The sequence below is a fragment of the Alosa alosa genome, chromosome 9 (assembly GCF_017589495.1).
Source record: "Alosa alosa isolate M-15738 ecotype Scorff River chromosome 9, AALO_Geno_1.1, whole genome shotgun sequence".
Taxonomy (NCBI): domain Eukaryota; kingdom Metazoa; phylum Chordata; class Actinopteri; order Clupeiformes; family Clupeidae; genus Alosa; species Alosa alosa.
The window spans coordinates 23,924,750-23,947,119 of NC_063197.1; the positions used below are offsets into that span (position 1 = coordinate 23,924,750).

Here is a 22,370-nt window from a genome sequence, read left to right on the forward strand (position 1 = left end):
TGTTTCACGTTTCAACAGACTCAAAATGTTATGTCTCACTACATAATTTGATGGATGGGAAATTACATGCACATGGATATCAACATTGTATTGTAAGGCAGACTGTATTGAAGATGATAACCTTGCATTTATTTATTTTAGGAATATAACATACCACGAGTTGTTTTACGGTGTGAGAGATACGGGACACGAAACTGAGGTAATGTAGCTTAATTGCCCCGATACCAATATGAATGCAAACAGGCACAAAGCGATCTAAAGTAGCTCCTCGCTGGCTTTGCTATTTGCACCTGAATGGAGAATCAGATAGGCTTTAACAGCTTTAATAGTACATATTTAGGAAAGTGTTTGAAGAGTTGGAGAGATTCAGATCTGGCGCCTAATGGCTGAGACGTTCCAGGACGCCTGCCACGTGGAGAGAATAGATCAATCTTAGTTTTTATTTAATCGCAAAATTAATATGAATATGCAAAATTAATGTTGTGCCATAGCTTACTAAAATTAGAAATTCAGATTGTTGGATGTCCTCTCCAAAGGTAGTCTGGTTGGTGTTTCGGCCTACACCGTTCATACAGCAAAACGCGCGCATTAGGCCTATATACAAACGTAAGCGCAATTCCACATTTCAAAAGACAACTTTTTTTATTATACAGTTTTTGGTATGCGTCTCTCTTGCTCTTGCTCTCAAACACACACGCACACACTCACATACACATAGGGGCGTGGCCAAAACACATACGTCATTGGTGCGTTTCAATGCTCGGTAAAATGGTTTAAGTAGGAGCAGAGGAGAAGTAGCTTGCACAGGGGCATGTGAGCCAGCATTGACGACAGGCTCTCGCTGAGAAACAGCCTTATATACCAGAGCTAAAATTAGGGGCGAGTATTGCTCTACCTCCATCCTGAACGTGTTTCCTCCGCTTACTACAATTGGTCCAGCTTTTCAGCGACGATATTTATAAGGTAGGCTCTCCTACCAATCCAAACTTACTTATGCGTTTGAATTACTCTATGAGAGTGGAGAAACAAGTCGATCAGAGCAACTACTAGTATTTCTCCACGGAATTGAATTAGACGCACAGATTACACCTGGCAACTCAATCTTAACAAAGGAGAAATTTTTATTTCTCTTACAACTGCATTCTTTGGATATGGCACTAGCCGCAACTATTTTGCCGTCAATCTCTACTTTTGCTGGTCAGAGGGAAAAATATTGGGATAACGTTAATGTGAGTATGAATTACCATGGTTTTATATAGGCTAGACTAAATTGTGAAGATTTATTAATCGCATTTCTGAAAACAGTCATCCATAATTATATTGATATTAATTGTTTGTTGTTTTAATGTCTTTCAGAGGTGGAAGGGTGACATTGACAGGACCATGCATTCCAGCTGCTCCATAGTCGACAACACACAGAAAATGGACAGCATTGGAAGACCGGAGGAAGAGGATCTTGACAAGTACTTGGACTTGGATTTTATTCTGGCGAATACCAACGGCGCAGCTACTCCTGTGAGTGCAGTTACGGGCGAGTACAGACTGCCAGAATCAAACAGTATGTACAACGAGGGGATCGCACCAAATTCTTACCCGATGCCCGAAATCAACACTCCTCCTCCACCGTACAGCACCAGCCTCATGGCGGAACTGCTCAGGTCTGAGGTGGATAACAGCTATTGCCAACCGCTCCCTGGCAACAACATTCAAGGGAGATTCCTTGTCAGACCCTCCTTCTCAAGTCAGGAATTTCTGGACAATATAAAAACAGAACCCAATATGGACGGTTACGGGCCAGTAATGGGGATGGTACCTAAAATCAAGCAAGAGGCGAACGTGTCCTGCATGATGTCTTTTGAACAACCGAGAGTTGCACACTCTCCGCAAGCAACGGGGAACATGACTCCTCCACTGAGTCCAAATGATCTCTTGAACTCGGACTGCCAGTCTCAACTGTGCCACACGATGTCGTTTCCCCAGGGCTACCCCTCTGCTACGGGTTTCCCCCACTCAAACACGCACCCGCATCATCCTCCCCCGCCTCATCAAATCCAAATGCCATACCCAAGCGCGCATCATTACAGTATGTGCGAAGACGGTCTCGGCGCGGCGATGAACAATCAAAGAGTTTTGCTAACACCCCCATCATCCCCGCTCGACATCATGGACGCGAAACCCAAGAGAGGACGACGCACTTGGCCAAGAAAGCGGACAGCGACCCACGTCTGCACTTTCGAAGGATGCGGCAAAACATACACCAAGAGTTCGCACTTGAAAGCGCACCACCGGACGCATACAGGTAAGAACGCTTGTGTACTTGTCAGCTACCACGAGTGCTAGTGAAATAGGATTTCATATCTGTGTTGTGAACGAATTGTCTAAGTGCGCATTCTAAATATTGTGATGTTGTGTTCTATTAGGTGAGAAGCCATACCACTGTAGCTGGGAAGGATGCGGCTGGAAATTCGCCCGGTCTGATGAGTTGACCCGCCATTTCCGTAAACACACCGGACACCGTCCTTTCCAGTGCCATCTCTGCGAGCGCGCCTTCTCTAGGTCGGACCACCTTGCATTGCATATGAAAAGGCATATGTAAGAGATGGTCCTGGACCATCCAACGAACACTTTACACTGATGCAGGCATGCAAGAAAGTATGCTTTTGAAATTTGCATTCTTTTTAAACTCAGCATATTTAAGGATTTTCTAGGGATAAACAAACGTTTGTCAGTAGGCCCACAGACGAACATGGATAAACTTGACATAGTATTCTATAGATCTGAATTATGTAGCTGGTACTACGTTTTTAACAAATTATATTTTTAAGACTGTTAGATGGGCTCTTATCTGTCATTAACAGTAGGCTGGACCTAAGTACACAACTGACTGGAAACATACTGGAACCATACAGCAAACCTCTAAAGATTGTGAGCTGTTGCTTTTCACACCATTGCCTTATTTTAAACAATGTATTTACATTCATCGGAGTGCCAATGCATTTTTTGGCAAACATATAGGCCTATATATATTTTTGAAAGCTCTCAATTTTAGAACAGCACAAGAAATAAGCTTTAAGACAATGTTTTTCTTAACTAAAACTGCCTTTTGGTCTCAGGCTTGAACTTGGTGTTTCATGTGTGCCTTGTTTCAAAGATTGTAAATCAGGGTCTATAACTATGCTTTAACATGTTTTATCCAAACTGTTTCAATTAAAACATTCCAGACAGCCCCAAGTGTGTCACTGGGGACAAAGTGAATTGTGCAAAATTACAAGTTTTTTTATCTGATGCCTTTCGACTTGTACATAATTTATACGTTGTATATAGTGTATTTTATGTACATAATAAACTTGATTGAAATATTTATGACAGTTTCCTTTTCCTCCTTGGGATATGATGTATAAACGCTGCCCTGCACAACACACTTCTACTCTTAGCTGTATAGTTTCACATCTTAAACTGTGAATCTCTCATATGACTAAACTCGGAGGTCACAGTAAGATGGAGAAGGCAATGTTCCCCCAGCTGCACAAGTGCCACAGCCAAAATCCTGTGGCAAAGCCTTTAAATACAAACATTACATTTACATAATTGCAGAGACTGAATATAGTTTTGTCTGGGCAGAGGGGTACACCACTCTTTAAGAGAGAAACCCTGCCTCAATTTGGAGAAGAAAAAAGTGAGTTGATGGTAAGGGACTAGAAGAAAAGCACTGTGACTTTGGAACACTAGATGAAATATGCAATATGTTTTGGTTACCCCTATTCTAACAAGTGAGAAGAATTCAGTGTGTCAACATTACATGGCAGCATTCCATTTCAATGAAGCCAGAGGCTTCAGACTAAGCTTTTTGTGCATTCAGCATAAGCATAAGAAAAGGGGACTCCTTTTTCCCTGAATGCGGTCAGAGATACAGTACATGCTCATTGCTGGGCCTTTGTGTACAGCCCAAGTTATATAATTCAGACATAGTTCACTCCAAACTGAATTGTGAAAACATTCAGATTGACGAGAGGAACTCAAAAGAACCCCAACTCCACCCACACTTTACTCTCATGTTTTGCTCAGCAATAACAGCAACTGATCTGACTGTAGCGGTAGACAGTGTCACCATTTCATTTGCAACAGCAATTTAAGCTGTCATCCGTGAGCAGTGTTTTCCTGTGCGACATTCAGAAACAGGGATCTGGTGTCACATTCAATTTTCTATTAAAATTCTTGTACACAACTAATGTAAAGTTGAACAGTGTCCCCTGCTATGAAAACGGACCTGGGTGAATATACCAGGGGCCTGGCTGACCACTCAACTCTGTCACATCTTTATGTTATCTTAATTTGAAAACAATACGAAACCACTCACAGCACGAGGGGTGTATCTATCCCTTGGCCGCCTGCCAAGGTATACCTCAAACTGAAGAGAGAAATGTAGAGTAGTGTGCGTCAATGCCATTTGAGGGTTTCTTTTTTCCTGAGCAGGTTAGGCTCAGAAGCAGACTAGGGCCTTTTTCAAGACTTTCAAGGAGCAGATTGACCTATCAATCAGGGAGTGAACTATCTATTAAATATTACTACCATCAGTAATGTTCATACCTTGAGGTGATATCTGACAGGCTTAACTTTAGAAACTTTGAAGCGTGCATCAGATATTTTGGCAGTTTTTGCGCTGTTACTAAGAAGCATTCAGTTTTTGCATAGATGGAAATGTCAGACATTGTTTTATTGCTGTAAATAAAGGTAAGCATATGAAAGTCTTTTATTGGCTACTACAGACCTTCAACAAAAACACACCTCATCATGTGTTACACACCTCAAACAACTGCATGCTGCAAACATTCTCAGTCGGCTCTCAGGTGAAGTTGAGTTGAATTCAGCTGAACCGGTAGTAAACATTTTCTGCAGGTGCTGATTTCCATGGAAGTTCTCTTGCACTGGTGTTATACGGCACATACTGTAGATCAAGCTGCTCTTGACTACAGAGAACTGCAAGTGAATAAAACAAATTTGTTGTTGAACATTGGAATTCTTTCTTCAACCATTTGTAATTCTGCAATGTTTATGCAAACAGGTCACATAATTAGAAGGCTTTGTAGACCATTAACTACTCGGATCCCAAGGGAAAACATCCTAGAGCGGGAGCAGTGGAATGAGTGTGCCACCTGCAGGAATAAGAGGGAAGTCTATTCCTGACAGGAATACCGGAATTCAACTCAACTCAATAAATGCTGATGTTGAAATGTAAAGGTATGTACTTTGTAGCATGCAAGGCATTTAGATTTTCTTCAGATTATCACTGGTTGGTTTGAGACAGAAAAGATTTCAGGATGATTGCTGAACCTGTCTGAGTCGGGCAGACTTGAAAACATGATAAACATCTACTGAGGGACTTTTAGGGGACACAGACGAGGTCACCTCTCTCCAGCTGCCATTTCAGTGCACAACAAAATTAAACGGTTTCATGACTATCAGTCTGAGAAACTAATAGAAAATTACACCATGTGACAGAGTAATGGAGTAGGTGCATCTGGACTGCATTAGCCCGCATGCCTCTGCTGACAGTCCTGCTGGAAAACACGAGCATTTTTCGTCTGTACCACAACGTCCCCGGGGCAGCATTACAATGCTGAGAGCCCAACTCCCCTGCCCAGCTGATTAAATACTCCAAAACCCCTCACTCTCCACATTTGGTGCTCCTAAGGAGCAGATTGATTACATATCAAGCATGGCACACAGGATAGTCCATTTTAAAAAAGTAATTTCTACTTTTTACCAGAATGTAAAAAAAAAGTCAGCTGTCAATAGCTCTTTTTTCTTCTTTTCAATCAAAGACTTGCTGGTATGGTCGCAGCAGGGGGAAGGCACGCACAGTGGATCCTGTTACCTTGGAGAGCCGTAGAGAAGACCCCACTTCCCCTACAGGGTCACTGTATGTACGCACGTGTGGTGTGCATACCCCTCCCCCCCCCCCCAACCTACAGAGGCCCATGCACACCTGCAGCCACCTCTCGGAGACAGGATATCCCCCCACCCCCCTCTCATTTCCAGGAATCTCCGGTGTGACAGGGAGAGGCGCTGCGCTAAAGAGCAAACCCTGTACAGCACGGCTGCCTTTTCTGGCCGTCTCTCAAGCCGAGCTCTGTGAGGACCGACTGTTCAGTTATTCCTTTTCTGCTCAACTGAAAGGCATTAAAGTTTGGATATGAAAAAAGAGCGAAGTGTGGAGAGGAAATGCATGTAAGTCGTGAGTAAACACTGGGCACTCAGTCAGACATAATTCCGCTCTGACCGCTTATGCTCAATAAGTCAGCCATGGCCAGTGAATCTACAAACCTCCATTTGGATTTAAGGTAAATAAAAAGTTACCTAGGAATTTCCTGTTATTTCATGTAGACATTTTTCACATTCCACATAGAGCAGAGACTGGAAATAAAGTGGCTTGAGAGACAGGAGACTTCTCAGAAAAAAGGTGCCCCCCAGAATAACTGCCCCAATCCTGATATTTCTAATTAAATTATCCACGACACTCACACACACACGGTAGACTTTTTGGATACAGACCGTTAAAGTATGCATGGTCTCAGAGTGAGGTGCACTTTACTACCAATGACCTTATGAACTACCAAAGGCCATCAGATCAACATTGTTTAAATGAAATAAAAATACTTGGAGACATGCTTGTAAATCTGAAATGTAGTTATTTTTATTCTATTGAACAATGACCACATACTGAGCGTTAACATCTTCGAAGAAATCCAACCCTTTTTTTCTAGTTGCTACCAATGTAGTCAGAAATTCTCCAAAAGTTACACATTGAGCAATTTTTCACTTTTTATAGGACAAATATAACAGACATAATATACAAGGTTTATGTATACTTTATGCATTTCAATACAACAGACTTGATTATTTCTTTTTTATCTACAGAGGAAAGATAGGTCAAAGGCAGGTGAGGAGGAACGCATTCAGCTTCAGATCAGTCAAAATGCTTTCAAAACATCATTAAAAATGCCAATTTGTAACAGCAATTTGATAAGCATGTTTAAATACTTCTAATGATAAAAAAACAAACAAAAAACAAAACAAAAAGAATACAATGAAAATGAAAAAAATAAAACTGGATTTACACATTTTTTAAATGGAAGTTAAAAATAAAAAACAAAGACTATTGCACTGTGGACACAAAATACAAATACAGTATGAATGATGTTACAGGGGAAGCAGCCGATGGCTGGACAAGCTAAGCCAAACGAGATTTGAGCAGACGAATTGGAGCTAGAACGTAAGTGGAATGATCAGTTCTACAGCACTACTCAATCAGAACCAACAGAACCATTCTGTCACTAAGGACCCCCCTCAAGCCCCTTGTGCCTTCACATTTGATTTAGCCTTGCTTTAGTTGCATTTGGGGAATGGCCAGCGGCTCCAATTTTTACATGAGATCCGATCCACCTGTGTTCAATTCAGTAATTTACTCAGTGATAGCCGAGAGAGAGCACAGTGGAGACTGTGGAGTGGTGCAGGGAGGTTCTCCCGTTCTCTGTTCCCGGGGAAGAGAACGTAGACCGACCACAACACAAAGAAGGAGTGCTGGCCTTTGTTAGAGCCCTGCAGTTGCAGGATAAAGTGTGATAAAGACTTGTGATTAAAACACCACAAGAGTGACCCATGTGGGCTTCAGCAGAAGGACACAGATGAAGCTCTCGCATGTGCAGGGAGAGACAGGAAATACTTTAAAATAATAAAAGCAGAGCTGGCAAGTAATGCATGTGAGTGATAGGGCATGTCAGTAACCAGCATTAGTATCCAACAATGATGGATTTCAACAACATTTTGCAATCGAAAGTGCCATTTACTTGTCGTACTATGACACTATAATTTTTCAGTCAATACCACACAATGGACCATTAATACATATAATAATGCTTAATGATGCGACTACTAATAACAACAACACTAAATAAAGACACCAACACACATGGCTCAGAAAGAAAAAAAAGATCCCTAATTTAGTAACATTTAAATACGGGGGCATGTTCATACACATTCTGGAGGGAACAAGTACAGGTTGGGCCGACACTGACAGGCTGTAGTAGTGAAATAGTCCTGAAGGACCCACCTTTAGTTAAAGTCAGTCTATATCCTTTTCAGTACAAAGATAAAATAACCATTGGTAAACAAGGGTGCCAACTAGTACCATTAGTAGAGTTCAAGTAAAACTGAAATATAGCCAGTAAAACAAAGTAGGAGTTCAAGGTCCAGGCTTGAATGGTTTCAAAGCTCAGCACTCTCGGTATTATTTACTTGACATTCACATGAATACGGTCAAAAGGCTGATCTTAATTCAAATTTTGCAGACATGTATGCTATGCTGCAATGCTGTAAATGACAGTTTAAAAACAAACAAAACAAAACAAAACAAAATACACAAAAACACCAAAATGTACCAACACTGCATGAGCTTTAGCAGTGGGATCACCCTTCCACCATGTTTGTCCTTTAGCTATCAAACCCCTCAGTTCTAGCAGCCAATTACTGTGAATCGTTTGAAACATGCACGGGACACCTGTACATTTTGACAACACTATGAGCGTATTCTCATGAGAGACGCAAAGGGGTTGTGCTTTTACGGTAATGTGAAACAAACATGTAGCCTTTCCTGAAATGGTAAACAGCGCTGGTGGTCAGACAAAAGAGCTTCCTCTGTTCCTGCCGCTGTAGAACACACAGTGACCACTAAAGAATGACTTCCCTCATCTGATGTTTCTCTTCCTGGACATCCCAATTCACAGGGGAAAGGTCCTAGATACACCGCAAAGCAGGACATGATTTAAAAAAAAAAAAAAAGAAAAGCATTTCAGCCTCTCCTACTGCCCATGATAAGTAAGCATTCACATGGATCCATTCACACACACACTGTCTGAAACGAACAAAAAAAGAAAATAGAGTTTTCTGTACAATTTGTTTCCAGTCATGGCAAGAGCCACCCATTCACACATGCAGAAGACCATACCACTAGTCCTGTGCCCCTCCAAAAAAAAAAAGTTAGCGAACAAATTATCAGTCCAATCCACAACAGCAATACTTTTGTCCTTTTTTTTTTCTCAGCTTAGTCAGAATGACATCCCTTCTTGGCGACCTATATCGACTGCAACCAGTCCAGTGTGAAGTATTATGTCATGTGACATCACAGAACTTCACTAGCCTAACACGAGGCCCCTATTTCCCTTAAACAGCATGTTTGACTGGCGGCAGACCGTGCAGGTTACGCAGTGCATGTACAGTGTATTAGTTTGTTCGCAAAACACCACAGGTTAACCCTCTTGCTATGGTTGATCACATTAAAAGTAAGAGGATAGTATGATTGTTCGATTCGTCACTAAAACACCCCAAACCCACTCTATGTGTCACCTAAACCCCCTGCCCTCCCAACCCCTTTAATATAACCGTTTTGATTTTGTTGAGCTTGTTTTGCATTTGTACTTTAGTTTGACTTCTTGCATTGTGGTTAGTACATCATGAGGTGGGGTGAGATCATGACTAGGGTCAAGCATCAGACATCTTGGTCTTGTTGAGCGTATAGAGTGGGATGGGGGATGGGGGAGGGGGGTTAGAGGTCAGCTGTGGGAAGGAGGTAGGGGACGGGGAGCTCAGCCTAGCTGAGAGCGTGAGCGGTAGGCTGGGGTCGAGCGGGGATGGGGAGTGGGAGGTGCGGTGGTCACGCGTTGGACATCTCGGCCTTGCTGAGGGCGATGGCGAGCTCCAGGTCCTCCTGCTCCTGCTGCCGGAGGCGCTTCAGCCGCTCCCGCTCTGCGCGCTCGCTTTCCCGCTTGGCCCACTCCATCTGCTGCGCCTCATTCCCAAACTGCAAGGGGTGTGGGGAAGAGTACAGATAAGGGACTTTTATGGAACGGCGTAGCAATGTAACATGTAACACACAAACACACACATACACACAAACACACACACATACACACAAACACACACATACAAACATCCTGCCATATATTGATTTCATTGGCTTTAAGAAGTTTCACACCTATAACACCAACAGCCATTTGTGTGCCTTGCACACAAAGTCTGCACAATTGCACACCTGAGACCGACACGCACACTCATGCACTTCACCTTCACCACATACTACACTGAGAAAAATTATCATCACTTTGACTAGAGGAAGAAAATTATTCAACAGACAATAAGACCATATTAAACAGCCTCTGTAATTTAAACTTAAAAGGTGCAGTGTAGTTTATAGTAAATTAAGAAATCCTAGTTATGATATCCACTATATAGACAAAAGTATTGGGACGCCTGCCATGACATCCACAGGAACTTCAATGGCATTCCATTCTAAATCCATATCTATCAATATGTAGCTGGTTCCCCTTTTGGTTTCCCCTCTATTGCCACAAGATTCAAGATCCAGTGTCTGTGGAATTTTTGTCCATTCATTCAGAGCATCCCAATACTGGTGTCTATATAGAGTACTTCTGAAGACACTATGTTTGTTTAAATCATTTAATATATGGATTGAAATGTAATTGCATTGAACCAATAAACTGGGAAAAGAGTCTTAAACTCATATAAATGATGTTTAGAATAAATCATTATGCCATCAGATTTATCAAATCATTCTTCAACTATTCTTATTCATTGATAAATAAAATTGCCACTATAAACACCAGAATATAGCAAGGATATTCCAGTGTATATGAATGCAAAAGAAAGATAGAACATAAAATAAGTTAAAAAATATTGGAATGACCACAGAGTGTATTATAATACAGATTCAATATGACAGAGGAGTACAACAGTGCTCAGGGGGTAGGAGCGTGTGCATCTCAACTCCCAAATGTTCGGCCCAAATTTTGTGCCAGGGCTCAGTGCGAGTGATTGTGTGAGTGAAGCGTGTTACTGCACTAGGGGATTTTAAAGCATGTGATCAACGTGAAGCATTTGAACAAAAAAAACAAGACTAGCTGGGTTTAGGTGGCTAATTAACAGTATAGCTTTTGTAGCAGCATCGCTCTCATGGTGAAGTATATATATTTTTTGTAAATTAAATTTCACAATGCACAAGAGGCTACTTGATCAAGAGACAGCGCAAACATTGTAGACAATTTACATTTACGCAAAATGCTGTCAAAACAAACCACAACTTCAGGTGTCTTACCTTGGTTCTTTCGTTTCCTGTGAGATGAAAATCGTGTTACAAAGCACAAAAAAAATACAGATTCAAACTCCAAACAGCCACCTGTTACACCCCCCACCCCCTTTTAGTTTAAAGGACCACCATAGAGGAGTGACAGACAGCACACCCACACACACAGACATACAGGAGGGACCACTTTAATGGGTCAATGGTGTCAAAAATGAAGGCGAACACATGATCAAACACAGCATGCAATGATAACAGGCAGAGAGAAGCTGAAAGAGAAAAACAGGAAACAAGAGATATGCCCATGTTGGTGAAGTGGCGAATTAAGGCAACAATCACAGCGGCTACGCATGTCTAGAAATTACTTCTTATACTACACACACACACACACACACACACAACACACACACACTCTTGAGAATTGTGAAATGGCCACATGCATGGTGCATGTGCTGGTGTGGATAAGAGTTCTTGCTTAACCACTCGATATGCTTATGTCAGCAATGATTAAGCACATTGTTTTTTTGTATTTATACAGTTGAGTGAACCCATTCCATGTATAACATTATAATGTAATAAATATATGCGCAATAAACGGGGTCCAAGCTGTACAGATCTTGAAGCAAGTCGCTCCACAGTCTTCTGATGTAGTAACGCAAGTGCCTATGACCGGAATTAAAACTTACCACCATTCGGCTGTGCAGGAGCTGAGAATAATTTAGCTAAATGGCCCTTAACTGTTTCCCTTTCATTCTCTATGGTAGTGCTAAACCACATACCATTTGGTACTGTTGCACCATATTTTAGAGGCACTCCACCTGAACAACTTTCACTATCATTTAAACGGAGAGGACAGGTATACGACGGAGTATTAGGGCCACACATGAAGAAAAAAATGTTTTTGCCATGACGAGATTAAACTCGACAAGTTGACTTTAAAATCGCCATGTCGACATTAAACTCGACATTTCGAGAATAAAGTTGAAATGTCATGTCGACTTTAATCTCGACGTGTCGAATTTAAAGTCACCTTGTCGACATTAAACTCGACGTTTCTAGAATAAAGTTGAAATATCATGTCGACTTTAATCTTGACGTGTCGAAATCAAACTCAACATTTTGAGAATAAAGTTAGTTTGGAGAGAGAACGACCGATCCAAAGTAGGTAGCATAACCGGGACGATTGAAAAGGAGGACGAATGAAACATTCCAGTTTTCTTCGAGTGCAACAGCGATAGGCCTACATCATGTGGACAAAACATATTAACCTCCATTGCTCAGCCAAATTCCTTATACGTCCTTTTATCACAGAGTTACAGGGATAAATGCGATGGTCAAAAGTAAACTTCATTAGCGGTTTATTTATTTATTGTAGGCCTATTATTAAATAGTGTTTTTCATCTAAAGGTTCGACTTCCTGCTAATGCACTAGACTAGGCATACTAAGTGCTCTCCCCAAACCCCAGACTTTCACATTGCATGTTTGTTTGTAATGGATGCAAAATAGCCAGCTACTGCTGAATGTCTATGGAGGGACGAATGAAGCTGTCCTCCCGACCAGGCAACCCCATGTATTCTAAGTAAATGCACACATATCCATGTTTATAGCCTACTATATTTATGTAGGTGAGACATGGAAAAGCAGTTTTAGAAAAATTAGTTTTGCCGTGTTAACCTATGGAGAGTGACGGCCTGGGTCATGAAGGGTAGTTTTTTGGATGTGCGGTGGCCTTACACACTAAACAGAGTGAAATTTTGTTTTATAGAAACATTATATAAGTGGAAAAATGTATTATTCTAGCTATATAAATGACATAACGCATAGTATTTCCATAACCGCGAGATACGCGCTTCACGATGACGGCAATGAGTTAACAGACAAGATGCAATCTATCTGAATCTATCTGCAATCTAGATGATCTAGATGATATTTCAACTTTATTCTCGAAATGTCGAGTTTAATGTCGACATGGCTATTTTAAAGTCAACATGTCGAGTTTAATCTCGTCATGGCAAAAATATTTTTTTTCTTCATGTGTGGCCCTAATACTCTGTCGTACAGGTGACAGGTAACTGTGACAAATATTCACAGTTAATTTTCATGGACCTGAGTTAAGATACGTTGTTTTAGTTCAAGTTAAAAATTGAGTATATGCTTCTAGTTAGATTGCCAGATGTTTAGTTTGTTTGTATGAATTATTTCCGCCTCCAAATTGCTGTTAGATGCACAAACAGGAGAAACTTACTGAAGCAATTGATTCAGTATTCCTGCACCATGACAATACTTTTGTTATACAGCGGAGAAAATAAGTATTGAACACGTCAACATTTTTTTCAGTAAGTATACTTCCAGAGAGGCTATTCGCATAAAATGTTCTACAGACATTAGTATTAACTTAGGTAATCCAGACATATTAAAAAATCCAAACATTAATGTCCCTAAGTAGAGTTATGAGTAAAAAAGTGGAATGGCACAGGGAAAAAGTATTGAACACACGAAGAAAAAAGAGTACACAAAGGCAAGGAATGGCAAGAAACGAGCTGGAATCTATACATAGTTAGAGAGTAATTATCCCTCCTATCTGTGCAAATTAATGTAAGCTGGGTTAGTACATATTGATGAGCTATAAAAAGGTTTTTCGTTACCAAGTTGTCACACAAGAAACCTGTCATGATGTGTAAAAGCAAAGAGCTCTTCCAAGACCTTTGCAACATTATTGTTGCAAAACATATCAATGGAACTGGTTACAGATGCATTTCAAAACTTCAGAATCATCCAGTAAGCAGTATTGGAGCCATTATCTGCAAGTGGAAGGAACATCACTGCATCATCAATCGGCCATGCACATGATCTCCTCACAAGATTTCTGACCAGGAAGTCAGAAGGATAGAAGTGTAGCCTAAGAGCCAAGGACCATTCCAGAAAGACTTGGAGGCAGCAGGTTCAATTGTTACAGAGAAAATCATAGGTAATGCACTCCACCACCATGGCCTCTATACATGCTCACCCCACATGACTCTATTACTGAAGAAAAACATGTCGAAGCTCATTGAATGTTTGCTACACAACATTTGGATAAGCCTATGAAATACTAAGAGAATGTATTCTGGTCAGGTGAGAGCAAAATTAACTCTTTGGATGTCATACTACACACCATATTTGGAGGATAAATGGCACTGTGCATCACCCTAAAAATACCATACCAACAGTGAAGTTTGGAGGTGGAGGCATCACGGTGTGGGGCTGTTTTTCATCTCATGGTACTGGCAGACTTCATACAGTTAAAGAAATGATGAATGGAGCCATTTATTTCTGGGAGAATCTTGCCATCCACCAGAACAATGAGGATGAGACATGGCTAGACCTTCCAGCAGGACAATGATCCAAAGCATTCAGCAAAGGAAACTCTCAATTGGTTTCAGAGAAAGGAAATTCAGGCCCTGACTTAAATCCAATTGAACAGTTTTGGAAGTTACCTAAAGATCAGGATTTACAAGGGGGACCCCTGGAATCTTCAATATTAAAAGACTATCTGTTGAAAAGAATGGGCCAAAATCACACCTGAATACTGCGACTGATTAGCTTCGTCATAGAGGAAATGCCTTGAAGATCTCATTACAAATAAAGGGTTTTCTACAAAGTATTTAAGAAATTTCAGTAGGCGTGTTCAATACTTTTTTCCTGTGGCATTCCACTTTTTTTACTCATAACTCTACTTATGAACATTAATGTTTTGATTTTTTTATATGTGTGGATTACCTAAGTTAATACTAATATCTGGTGAAAATTTCATGCAAATAGCCTCACTGGAAGTATACTTACTGAAAAAAATGTTGACGTGTTCAATATTTATTTTCCCCGCTGTAGCTGTAGTTCAAGTATACTGGAGTGATGTACAATTGTGCCCTGAATTATCTGTTTGACACCTTATTACTATTTCCTGACGTTTTCTTCCGTTGAATAAATTGTGTATTGTATGTGTGTATATTTGGAAGATTGTATACAATGCATTGCGATTTGTTTTTTGTTTGTTTGCTTCTGAACTGCACTGGCTTAACATTTTATAGATTTTAACAATGTACGCATGTAATGTAATGACACATATAAAATGGGGTTTTCACACTTTGTAGCTTTTAAAATTCTATAAAATGTGCTAAATTACGTTATTACATTTCAACTGCATTTCACATTTCTATTCATTTAATGATTTTATCCATTTAATTGCATATCATTTTTAAGCTTTTATTTAATTACATTTGAATGCAATTAATTATAACAAACTGCGCTGCTTGGACCTCTAATTATTACAAACACTCTACTATAGGCATTTAACTGTCTTGACATCATCAGTTTGATTTGAGCAAGTAACAGACAGATCAACAGTGTCTTTGTGTGGATTGTGTCCATATTTGCAAATCAGAAATGGTATAGCAAGCTCCATGTCCCCAAAGTCATGCAAACAAAACAAGACCACACCAGTAGGGGCACAGAGAGGAGGGGTTGTGATGGGGTATGGGCATGACAAACCAGACACCTGCAAGGGGTCTGCCTCGCAGGGTCATTGAATACACACATTTACAACAGAACAAAACAAACAAACAAAAAAAAAAAAAAAAAAAAAAAAAAAAAAATCACATGCTCGGTTGAAAACTCCGGCCTGACAGCTGAGTAGTGATACTGCTGCTTCCCGTGTGAGCAAACCGCACAGCCGTTGGCTTGGAACTATCCCCCCAAAACAACCACCTACCCTCAAACCGGCAACCTCCCGGCTTCTGAGGATCAGGAGCGCTGGTCACTGTGCTTTAAAGCTCAGGGCAGCACTCCCCTTCCTCATCCCACATCACTCAAGGAGTCTGGATAAGGAGCAGGGTACAAGGAGCTCCTGCATAACAGCGTTATCTTAATGAGTAAGTACGCATGGAAATGTAGAGAGAATGGAGACAGCAGAGACCTGCGTGTTGTGCAGGCAGAGAAGGCTGTTACTGTCAGCGGACACAAGGTCCTTTGTAGGGTTACTACAATATGGCCCAAAAGAGCCAAGTACCAAATAAGACATAAGAGGACTGACTTGAAGGCTTCTTTACACATGCCTGTGTCTCAGGTGTGATGGTAAAGAGAGAATGAATCAGAAAGAGAAAGAAAGGAGACCCCCAAGAAGGTAGGGAACAGAATAAGACAGACAGACAGAATAGTTATGAGTTCCATATCTCTCACTCTACAGTCTGTCCAACTCCCACACAAGAGAAGAGTGCTGGGGGAGACTTCATGCTCTTAAGTGCAGGACAGACCAGGGATCCTCACACATCAGAGGGACCCTTGTGCTGCATGGCACAGGTGAACAACATGATGTGTCAGGTGTACCACTGCACACCTGAAGGTTGCTTAGGGATAGATAGTCCATGGGAACAGCTGAATCGTTTGACAGTGTCCATTATGCACCCATTTACCCTAGTGGGGTCTCGCTGGAACAGTGTTAGAATTCACACCAGTTCTTTTATGGAGCCAATGGATGTAGCTTTTCTCCATCTAACCACATGGCATAAATGCTATCATACCAATACCATCATACCAATTCACACTGTGTGTGTTTGAGCAACAGACTCTTAAAAACATATGTTCTAGGATTCACTATTAAAGGAGAATTCCGGTGTGATACTGACCTAAAGTGTATTGAAACATGATACCGAGTGTGAACGTATGTCTCATAGCCCATCTCGGCTTGTCCCCTGCACTCCAAAATCTGGCGCTAGTTAGCCGATGCTACCAACAGCTTTTTCAATAGTGGTGCTTCGGCATCGGGCTAGCCATGCAAATAAATCATTGTTTTACACCCATTTACGAGGCTCAATGTATCTCCACACTTCATTGGTAGACTTCCGAGGGCCCTGACATTTAAAACGAGACATTGAGAACTTTGAAAAAGCACTGGTAGTTTACTTACAAGACGATTTATACAGACAGTATCTTCACAAAGTTTAGTGTTTGCAGCCATCTTGAATTTAGTCACGATAAGTCGAAAGAGCAGTAAGAATGAACAGGTATGATAAAGGGATCAGATTTCAAAAAATAATTCAGTGGAAATGCATGGATTCCAGTTTCTTCCAGTAGCAGCAACTGGAATCCATGCATTTCCACTGAATTATTTTTTAAATCTGATCCCTTATCATACCTGTTCATTCTTATATTATACATTATAAATCGTCTTGTAAGTAAACTACCAGTGCTTTTTCAAAGTTGAGATGGGCTATGAGACATACGTTCACACTCGGTATCATGTTTCAATACACTTTAGGTCAATATCACACCGGAATTCTCCTTTAACTTTGTGCATCTATAAGGACTGTGTCTTAATTTAAGCCGGATAAATAAAAATACTCATATGTGTATGCATATTTATACGCATATAAGAGAAAACAATCTCCGTCCAGATTATCGTTTTCTCATCGTTTTTCAAAAGTTTTGCATCCACAGTAGAACACTATAGAAGTGTTTTTTTTTTTTATCAGTGTCCACACGTCATCATATCTGAAGCTCTCCGTTACCTCTGTCCACACCACAACGCAAACCCGGGGGGTTCAACCACCTCAGAGATCGTTTTCAAAAAGCAGAAGCCTTTTTCTAGAATGTTCCTTAAGCACAACTAGGACTCGCCCTGTCAAAAACCTGAGTGGGTCTAACATGACTGACAATGTCTATTCCAAACAGAAACATACCGGTATTCACACTTTCTTTATCTTGTGCTCTATATTTTGAAGTGAAGACCTACAAAGACTCACTTCAGCAACTTTACATAAAATTCCCCTGAACCTGAATTTGGAAACTGTGGGTGTGGGAGGCATTTTTTACACTTTGAACTTCAAAGTAAAATATAAAAATCCATCTACCCTTGCAGGTCTCTCTGAACTGTGTGTACATGATTTGTTGTCTTGTGTGGATTCTGGAGAGATGGGACCACCTTTGACAGGAAATACTCAAGACCCTAGACTATGTTATGAGAGAAAACATGCTCTTATGAGGTATCGGCTGCATTTGCCAAGGGTCACTGTGGAGTTCAAAACCAACTCCTATTAGCCTCCATCCAGACAAACTACCAAGCGTGATGAGTTTTATACGAATAGAGAATGAAGAGTGGCCAGAATGAGGCGTAGCAGAGAGGTGGAAGAAAAGCTGTTGTGCTATGCTCTAAGATTTTTTTCTTTTTCTCGCAGAAAGTCATGATTAACTGTGAAGCGCAAGAGAGCGAAATAAAGGGGTGTACTGGACAGAAGAAGAGTATCACTGAGCTCAACTTACAGAGCTGAAGTCTGCAAAACCCAATGAGGAGTCTCTAGAGGCTTTACTTGAGGCAGATGGAGCAAATGGATCTTTGCCACTAAAGGGATCCCCTGGGACCCCCGCCACCCCCTTTTTACTCTGAAAGGGGTCGCTGGCGTCAGAGCCGAAGGGCTGGAACGGGTCGCTCGGCTTGGAGGCATCCCCCGATCCAGGCAAGTTTACAGGAGTGCTTTTACCTGAAAAGAGTTCAGAGATAAACCTAGTTCATTCTCCAGCCATTCCCTGCAGTCATGACAAAGACAGTGACATTAAGGGAATGGTGTCACGTGACACTCTTAATGAACGAGAGCTATGCGAGGATGTCTGATCACTTAGTTTCCGTCACATTTTTATTCCGACTGAAGTTGCAGCTACATGAGCAGCGGTGGCAAAAAGAAAGAAAGTCTCCTTTTGAGGAGACATAATCTGTTACACAAATAATCTGTTACACAAATAATCTGTTACACAAATACAAATGGAGATATTCCTTTTTCCCTTTTCAGAGTTATCCCTACATTTTACAAAAGGCACTTGGTTGACTTCACCTGAACTGAGCAACAACAACCAGCGAACCTCAACCCTGCCACCCAGTACAGCCTGTAACCCGAACACCACTTGTGGTGCACCCCAAGCCACACATGGGTTAGAGCTTGTATGACCGAGGGAATCTAACAATCACACACGTGTACATACTCTATGCTACGATTCTACATACAAAACTCTACCTTCCCTCTGAAAAAAAAATATTTTAAAAAAAAACCTCATTCACATAGTTTTACGCTTTTGTGCTCTCATTTTACAATCTCACACATAAACCACAAGTTTGTATTACTGTGCCCCAATTGTCTGATCTTGTTCTATATTGAGGGTTGAAGTAAAACCCACTTAAACCAACAGCAACCTCAAAACTTCACAACCCCTATCTGTAGTAAAGTTTCCTGAACACCTAAATGTTGATCATAAAACATATAATGTTGCTTTTTATTTAAAAAAAAAAAAGTTTGCAAATTCGCAAGAGAAATGCGTGGGAACGTTTCACTAGTTGTTGCTTCCCATGTGAAGGTGTTAACCACATGGCTAATTTGGCTGGTATTCACATGTACCAGTCCACATTAGCACCTCTCAAACACTAGCTCTCAAGCAATCAGTTCTGTTCTTTCCGTAAATGGCACATGCGACCGCAAAAAGGAGCTCCACCCTTTGTTTTTTAACATCAGCGCAATTTAAACATCCTCTCTGCATCCTCCAGGCTCGAGCACGCATGCATGCATGACTGCATATGAATCCATTGTCAGTATCAAAACTAGGCCTACATACCACCTGAAATCTAAAAAAATGAGGAGATATATAATTTTACTCACTAAGGTACTTTTGAAATTTCACAACCTCTTATGCTTTTCCTGCACTCTATAAAATGTTCAAACATGCCAGTGAACGTTCTACTTGGCACCTTTGGAGTGAGTGAGAACATTTTCTAAAGGGAGGGGTAGTGGTTTTGGTGTTCTTTTCTGTTCTACTCTCTGGCACCAGTCATGAGATAAACGTTGTGGAAAATTACAAGGAAGGGAGAGAAAGACATTTACAGGACAGTGAAAAGAACATTTACTCAGGACACAGTCAGAGTAAAAGTTATTCTCAGTACTACTTGCACCCCCCCTCCCCCACCACCACCACACACACACACACACACACACACACACACATATAGTATAAAGAGGAAGTGGGAAAGGGTGGGGAAAGCATCATAACATCTTTTGTTACCAGTGCAAGCTAACAACACATCATCTATACTCCATCAACACCTACGCAGTATATTATAACACTAAGAGCTGAGAGCTGACCTGACAGCACAGGCCAACAGCATTAGCAGACCCCCATATGCAACTCACATACATGCACGCACACACACACACACATACACTCTTCCGAATGCATTACTTTAAATTCAATGAAATATTTAATTCAGTTTCTTATTGTTTATGTAATTCTCCTTACATACTGTACATCTTTTTAATTCAATATTTGGCTTACTGTTTTAGTGTGTCATCATGTCAGAAAAAAAAAACAAAAAAAAACTTTCCAACACAATTACATAATTTACGGGAATGTAATTGAAAAATTACATGGCAAATACTTTCAGCTGCACTGGTGAGACCCTGTCCTAAATTTCAGAGACCACCCATATATTGTATCAATAACGCAAAAAGTAAGCAGTTTGTTAGTGCAAACTTTGGAAACTGGACTTTGTTTCTGCGTGCATCTGCTGCAAGGTTCCAGCGATCAAAGGAACAGAGTCTGCTTTAGCTTATCTGTGCCCACATTTCCTGTTTACTGTGTCAAAGAGCTGAAAAAAAGCTGCACTTATGATAGAAAATATTCTGGCCACAAATAACATCCATCAGTTTAATCTCCACAGCCTCCCTCAGTGGTGCGGAGAACACATGAGTGACAGCATTAGGGGTGATTAGGGACAGTTCATACGCCCCAGAGTCAGAAAAAAATGTCATAATTCAATCTCTCATCACTCACAACTGGCAACTCTCGCTGAATTTCCAAAACAGGATATAGCTGTGAGTAGATGGGTGTGGTGGAAAGTCTGTGTGCAACTCAAACGGACATTAGTGTGCTTGATGCTCAAAAACACTACTTGCAGCAAAAACACTGCCAAGTGTATATAATAAAATGGAGGCACAAACAGATTCATTGCTTCCTGTGTATTGAATTGAGCAACACGGTTTGAGGATTCACTACTCAATTTTATAAGGACATACCACTGGGAGGTTTAGGTCGAGGTGGTACACCTTTCTTGGGCGGCAGAGCTGGGGTATCTTGCTTTCTGCTGAAGGGGTCATCTGCAAACCCCTAAACAACAAGAAGCAACACAAAATGTTTCGTGTGAACAAACCAAATGTAAAGGTATATGGTATTAATAGTATAAGGTCAAACATAAGTAAAGGCGAAGACCCATCAGAGGAATCATCAGTTATCTCCATGGCCAGAGAGAGTTGCATGCACACAGCATTTGTTAAGGTTGGGAGTTTTATTCTGGTGCCCACACTGAATGGCATAGGGCTAGCGTAGGATCTGTCAGGTGGGAGGAACTACTCAGACAAATCTGCATGCAAAACCATCATTGAGGTTAGCCTCACGCGCTGAACAGATGTGATGAGCACCGACATAGGCGTCATCTGCTGAGGCCATGACTCTGAGGGCCCATTTGTACCTTTGACATTTGGCTGAAGTCTGCAAATCCGCTGTTGCTGCCAAATGAGCTGCTTCCAAAAGGGTCAAGTGTTCCAAAGAGATCTGGAAGGGTCAAAACAAGAGAGATCATTTGAGTTTACAAGGTACAGGGATATCTACAGGGATGTTTCCCCACAATTATACTAGGGTAAATTGTGCTTTTGAGCAAAGTTTGATGAAATAATTCATAAATAAGCAAAAACCAAGATACAAATTTAGCATTTGATAGTTTATATACACAAGTACTATTTCTAGCAGCAATGTATGGTAGAGCTGCAATTGCATCTCAACCTATTACTACACATGCTCAGATGAAAACTGGATAAGGGTGGAATAACCACCTAATAATAATACCACCTCATCCCAAGTACACTACCATTTTAATATACCATCCTATTGGATCCTATTTTTTAAGTCTACTTTTTCTCGATCATGTAAAATATTTTAATCTGAGACTAAATGAGTGGCATATCTATTTAATGGCTTTTATCATCCGTTTGGATGCATGAATAATGTACTTTTAAAGTAGAATCTGTAAGAGGTCTTCCTCAGATTTCAAAGCCCCAATGCTTACTTATTGTCAGTGTCCTAGCTGAGAGGGTGGGGGAGAAGACTGGTTTTCATCACTGCCTGTCCAGAGCATTTCATTCAATTGAATAT

The 22,370-nt window shown here is 40.9% G+C and overlaps 2 protein-coding genes across 15 annotated transcripts in view; one reads left to right on the forward strand and one right to left on the reverse strand.

The window, feature by feature from the left end:
• Window positions 1-810: 810 nt before the first annotated feature.
• Window positions 811-3,361, forward strand: klf2a (Kruppel-like factor 2a). 2 transcript variants are annotated; one of them, XM_048252442.1, is made up of 3 exons: window positions 811-1,229; window positions 1,357-2,299; window positions 2,421-3,361. In XM_048252442.1, exons 1-3 carry the CDS (start codon window positions 1,152-1,154, stop codon window positions 2,594-2,596), a joined length of 1,197 nt encoding a protein of 398 aa, XP_048108399.1. In that variant the 5' UTR covers window positions 811-1,151; the 3' UTR covers window positions 2,597-3,361. The 2 variants fall into 2 exon arrangements, with proteins under 2 accessions (XP_048108399.1, XP_048108401.1); XM_048252444.1 differs by having other exon boundaries at window positions 811-963.
• A 1,446-nt stretch (window positions 3,362-4,807) lies between these two features.
• The window catches only part of eps15l1a (epidermal growth factor receptor pathway substrate 15-like 1a), a 45,256-nt gene continuing 27,693 nt past the window's right edge, over window positions 4,808-22,370 (reverse strand). For 7 of the 13 annotated variants that reach the window (XM_048252190.1, XM_048252196.1, XM_048252201.1 and 4 more), the window contains 4 exons: window positions 21,691-21,773; window positions 21,239-21,329; window positions 18,447-18,664; window positions 6,670-9,856 (listed from right to left, as the gene is read on the reverse strand). In XM_048252190.1, coding sequence (XP_048108147.1) covers window positions 9,710-9,856; window positions 18,447-18,664; window positions 21,239-21,329; window positions 21,691-21,773 — 539 coding nt within the window. In that variant the 3' untranslated portion in view covers window positions 6,670-9,709. Of the gene's footprint in view, window positions 4,978-6,669; window positions 9,857-11,167; window positions 11,185-18,446; window positions 18,665-21,238; window positions 21,330-21,690; window positions 21,774-22,370 lie in introns of those variants that run through there. The other 6 variants (XM_048252192.1, XM_048252195.1, XM_048252198.1 and 3 more) reach the window with 6 other exon arrangements.

What these genes read in the sequence shown, in the direction of transcription:
- klf2a (XM_048252442.1), top strand. Translation starts at nt 1,152, where the DNA reads ATGGCACTAGCCGCAACTATTTTGCCGTCAATCTCTACTTTTGCTGGT. An exon ending in AATATTGGGATAACGTTAAT is followed by an intron (nt 1,230 to 1,356) that starts GTGAGTATGAAT and finishes AATGTCTTTCAG; the next exon opens with AGGTGGAAGGGTGACATTGA. An exon ending in GCACCACCGGACGCATACAG is followed by an intron (nt 2,300 to 2,420) that starts GTAAGAACGCTT and finishes GTGTTCTATTAG; the next exon opens with GTGAGAAGCCATACCACTGT.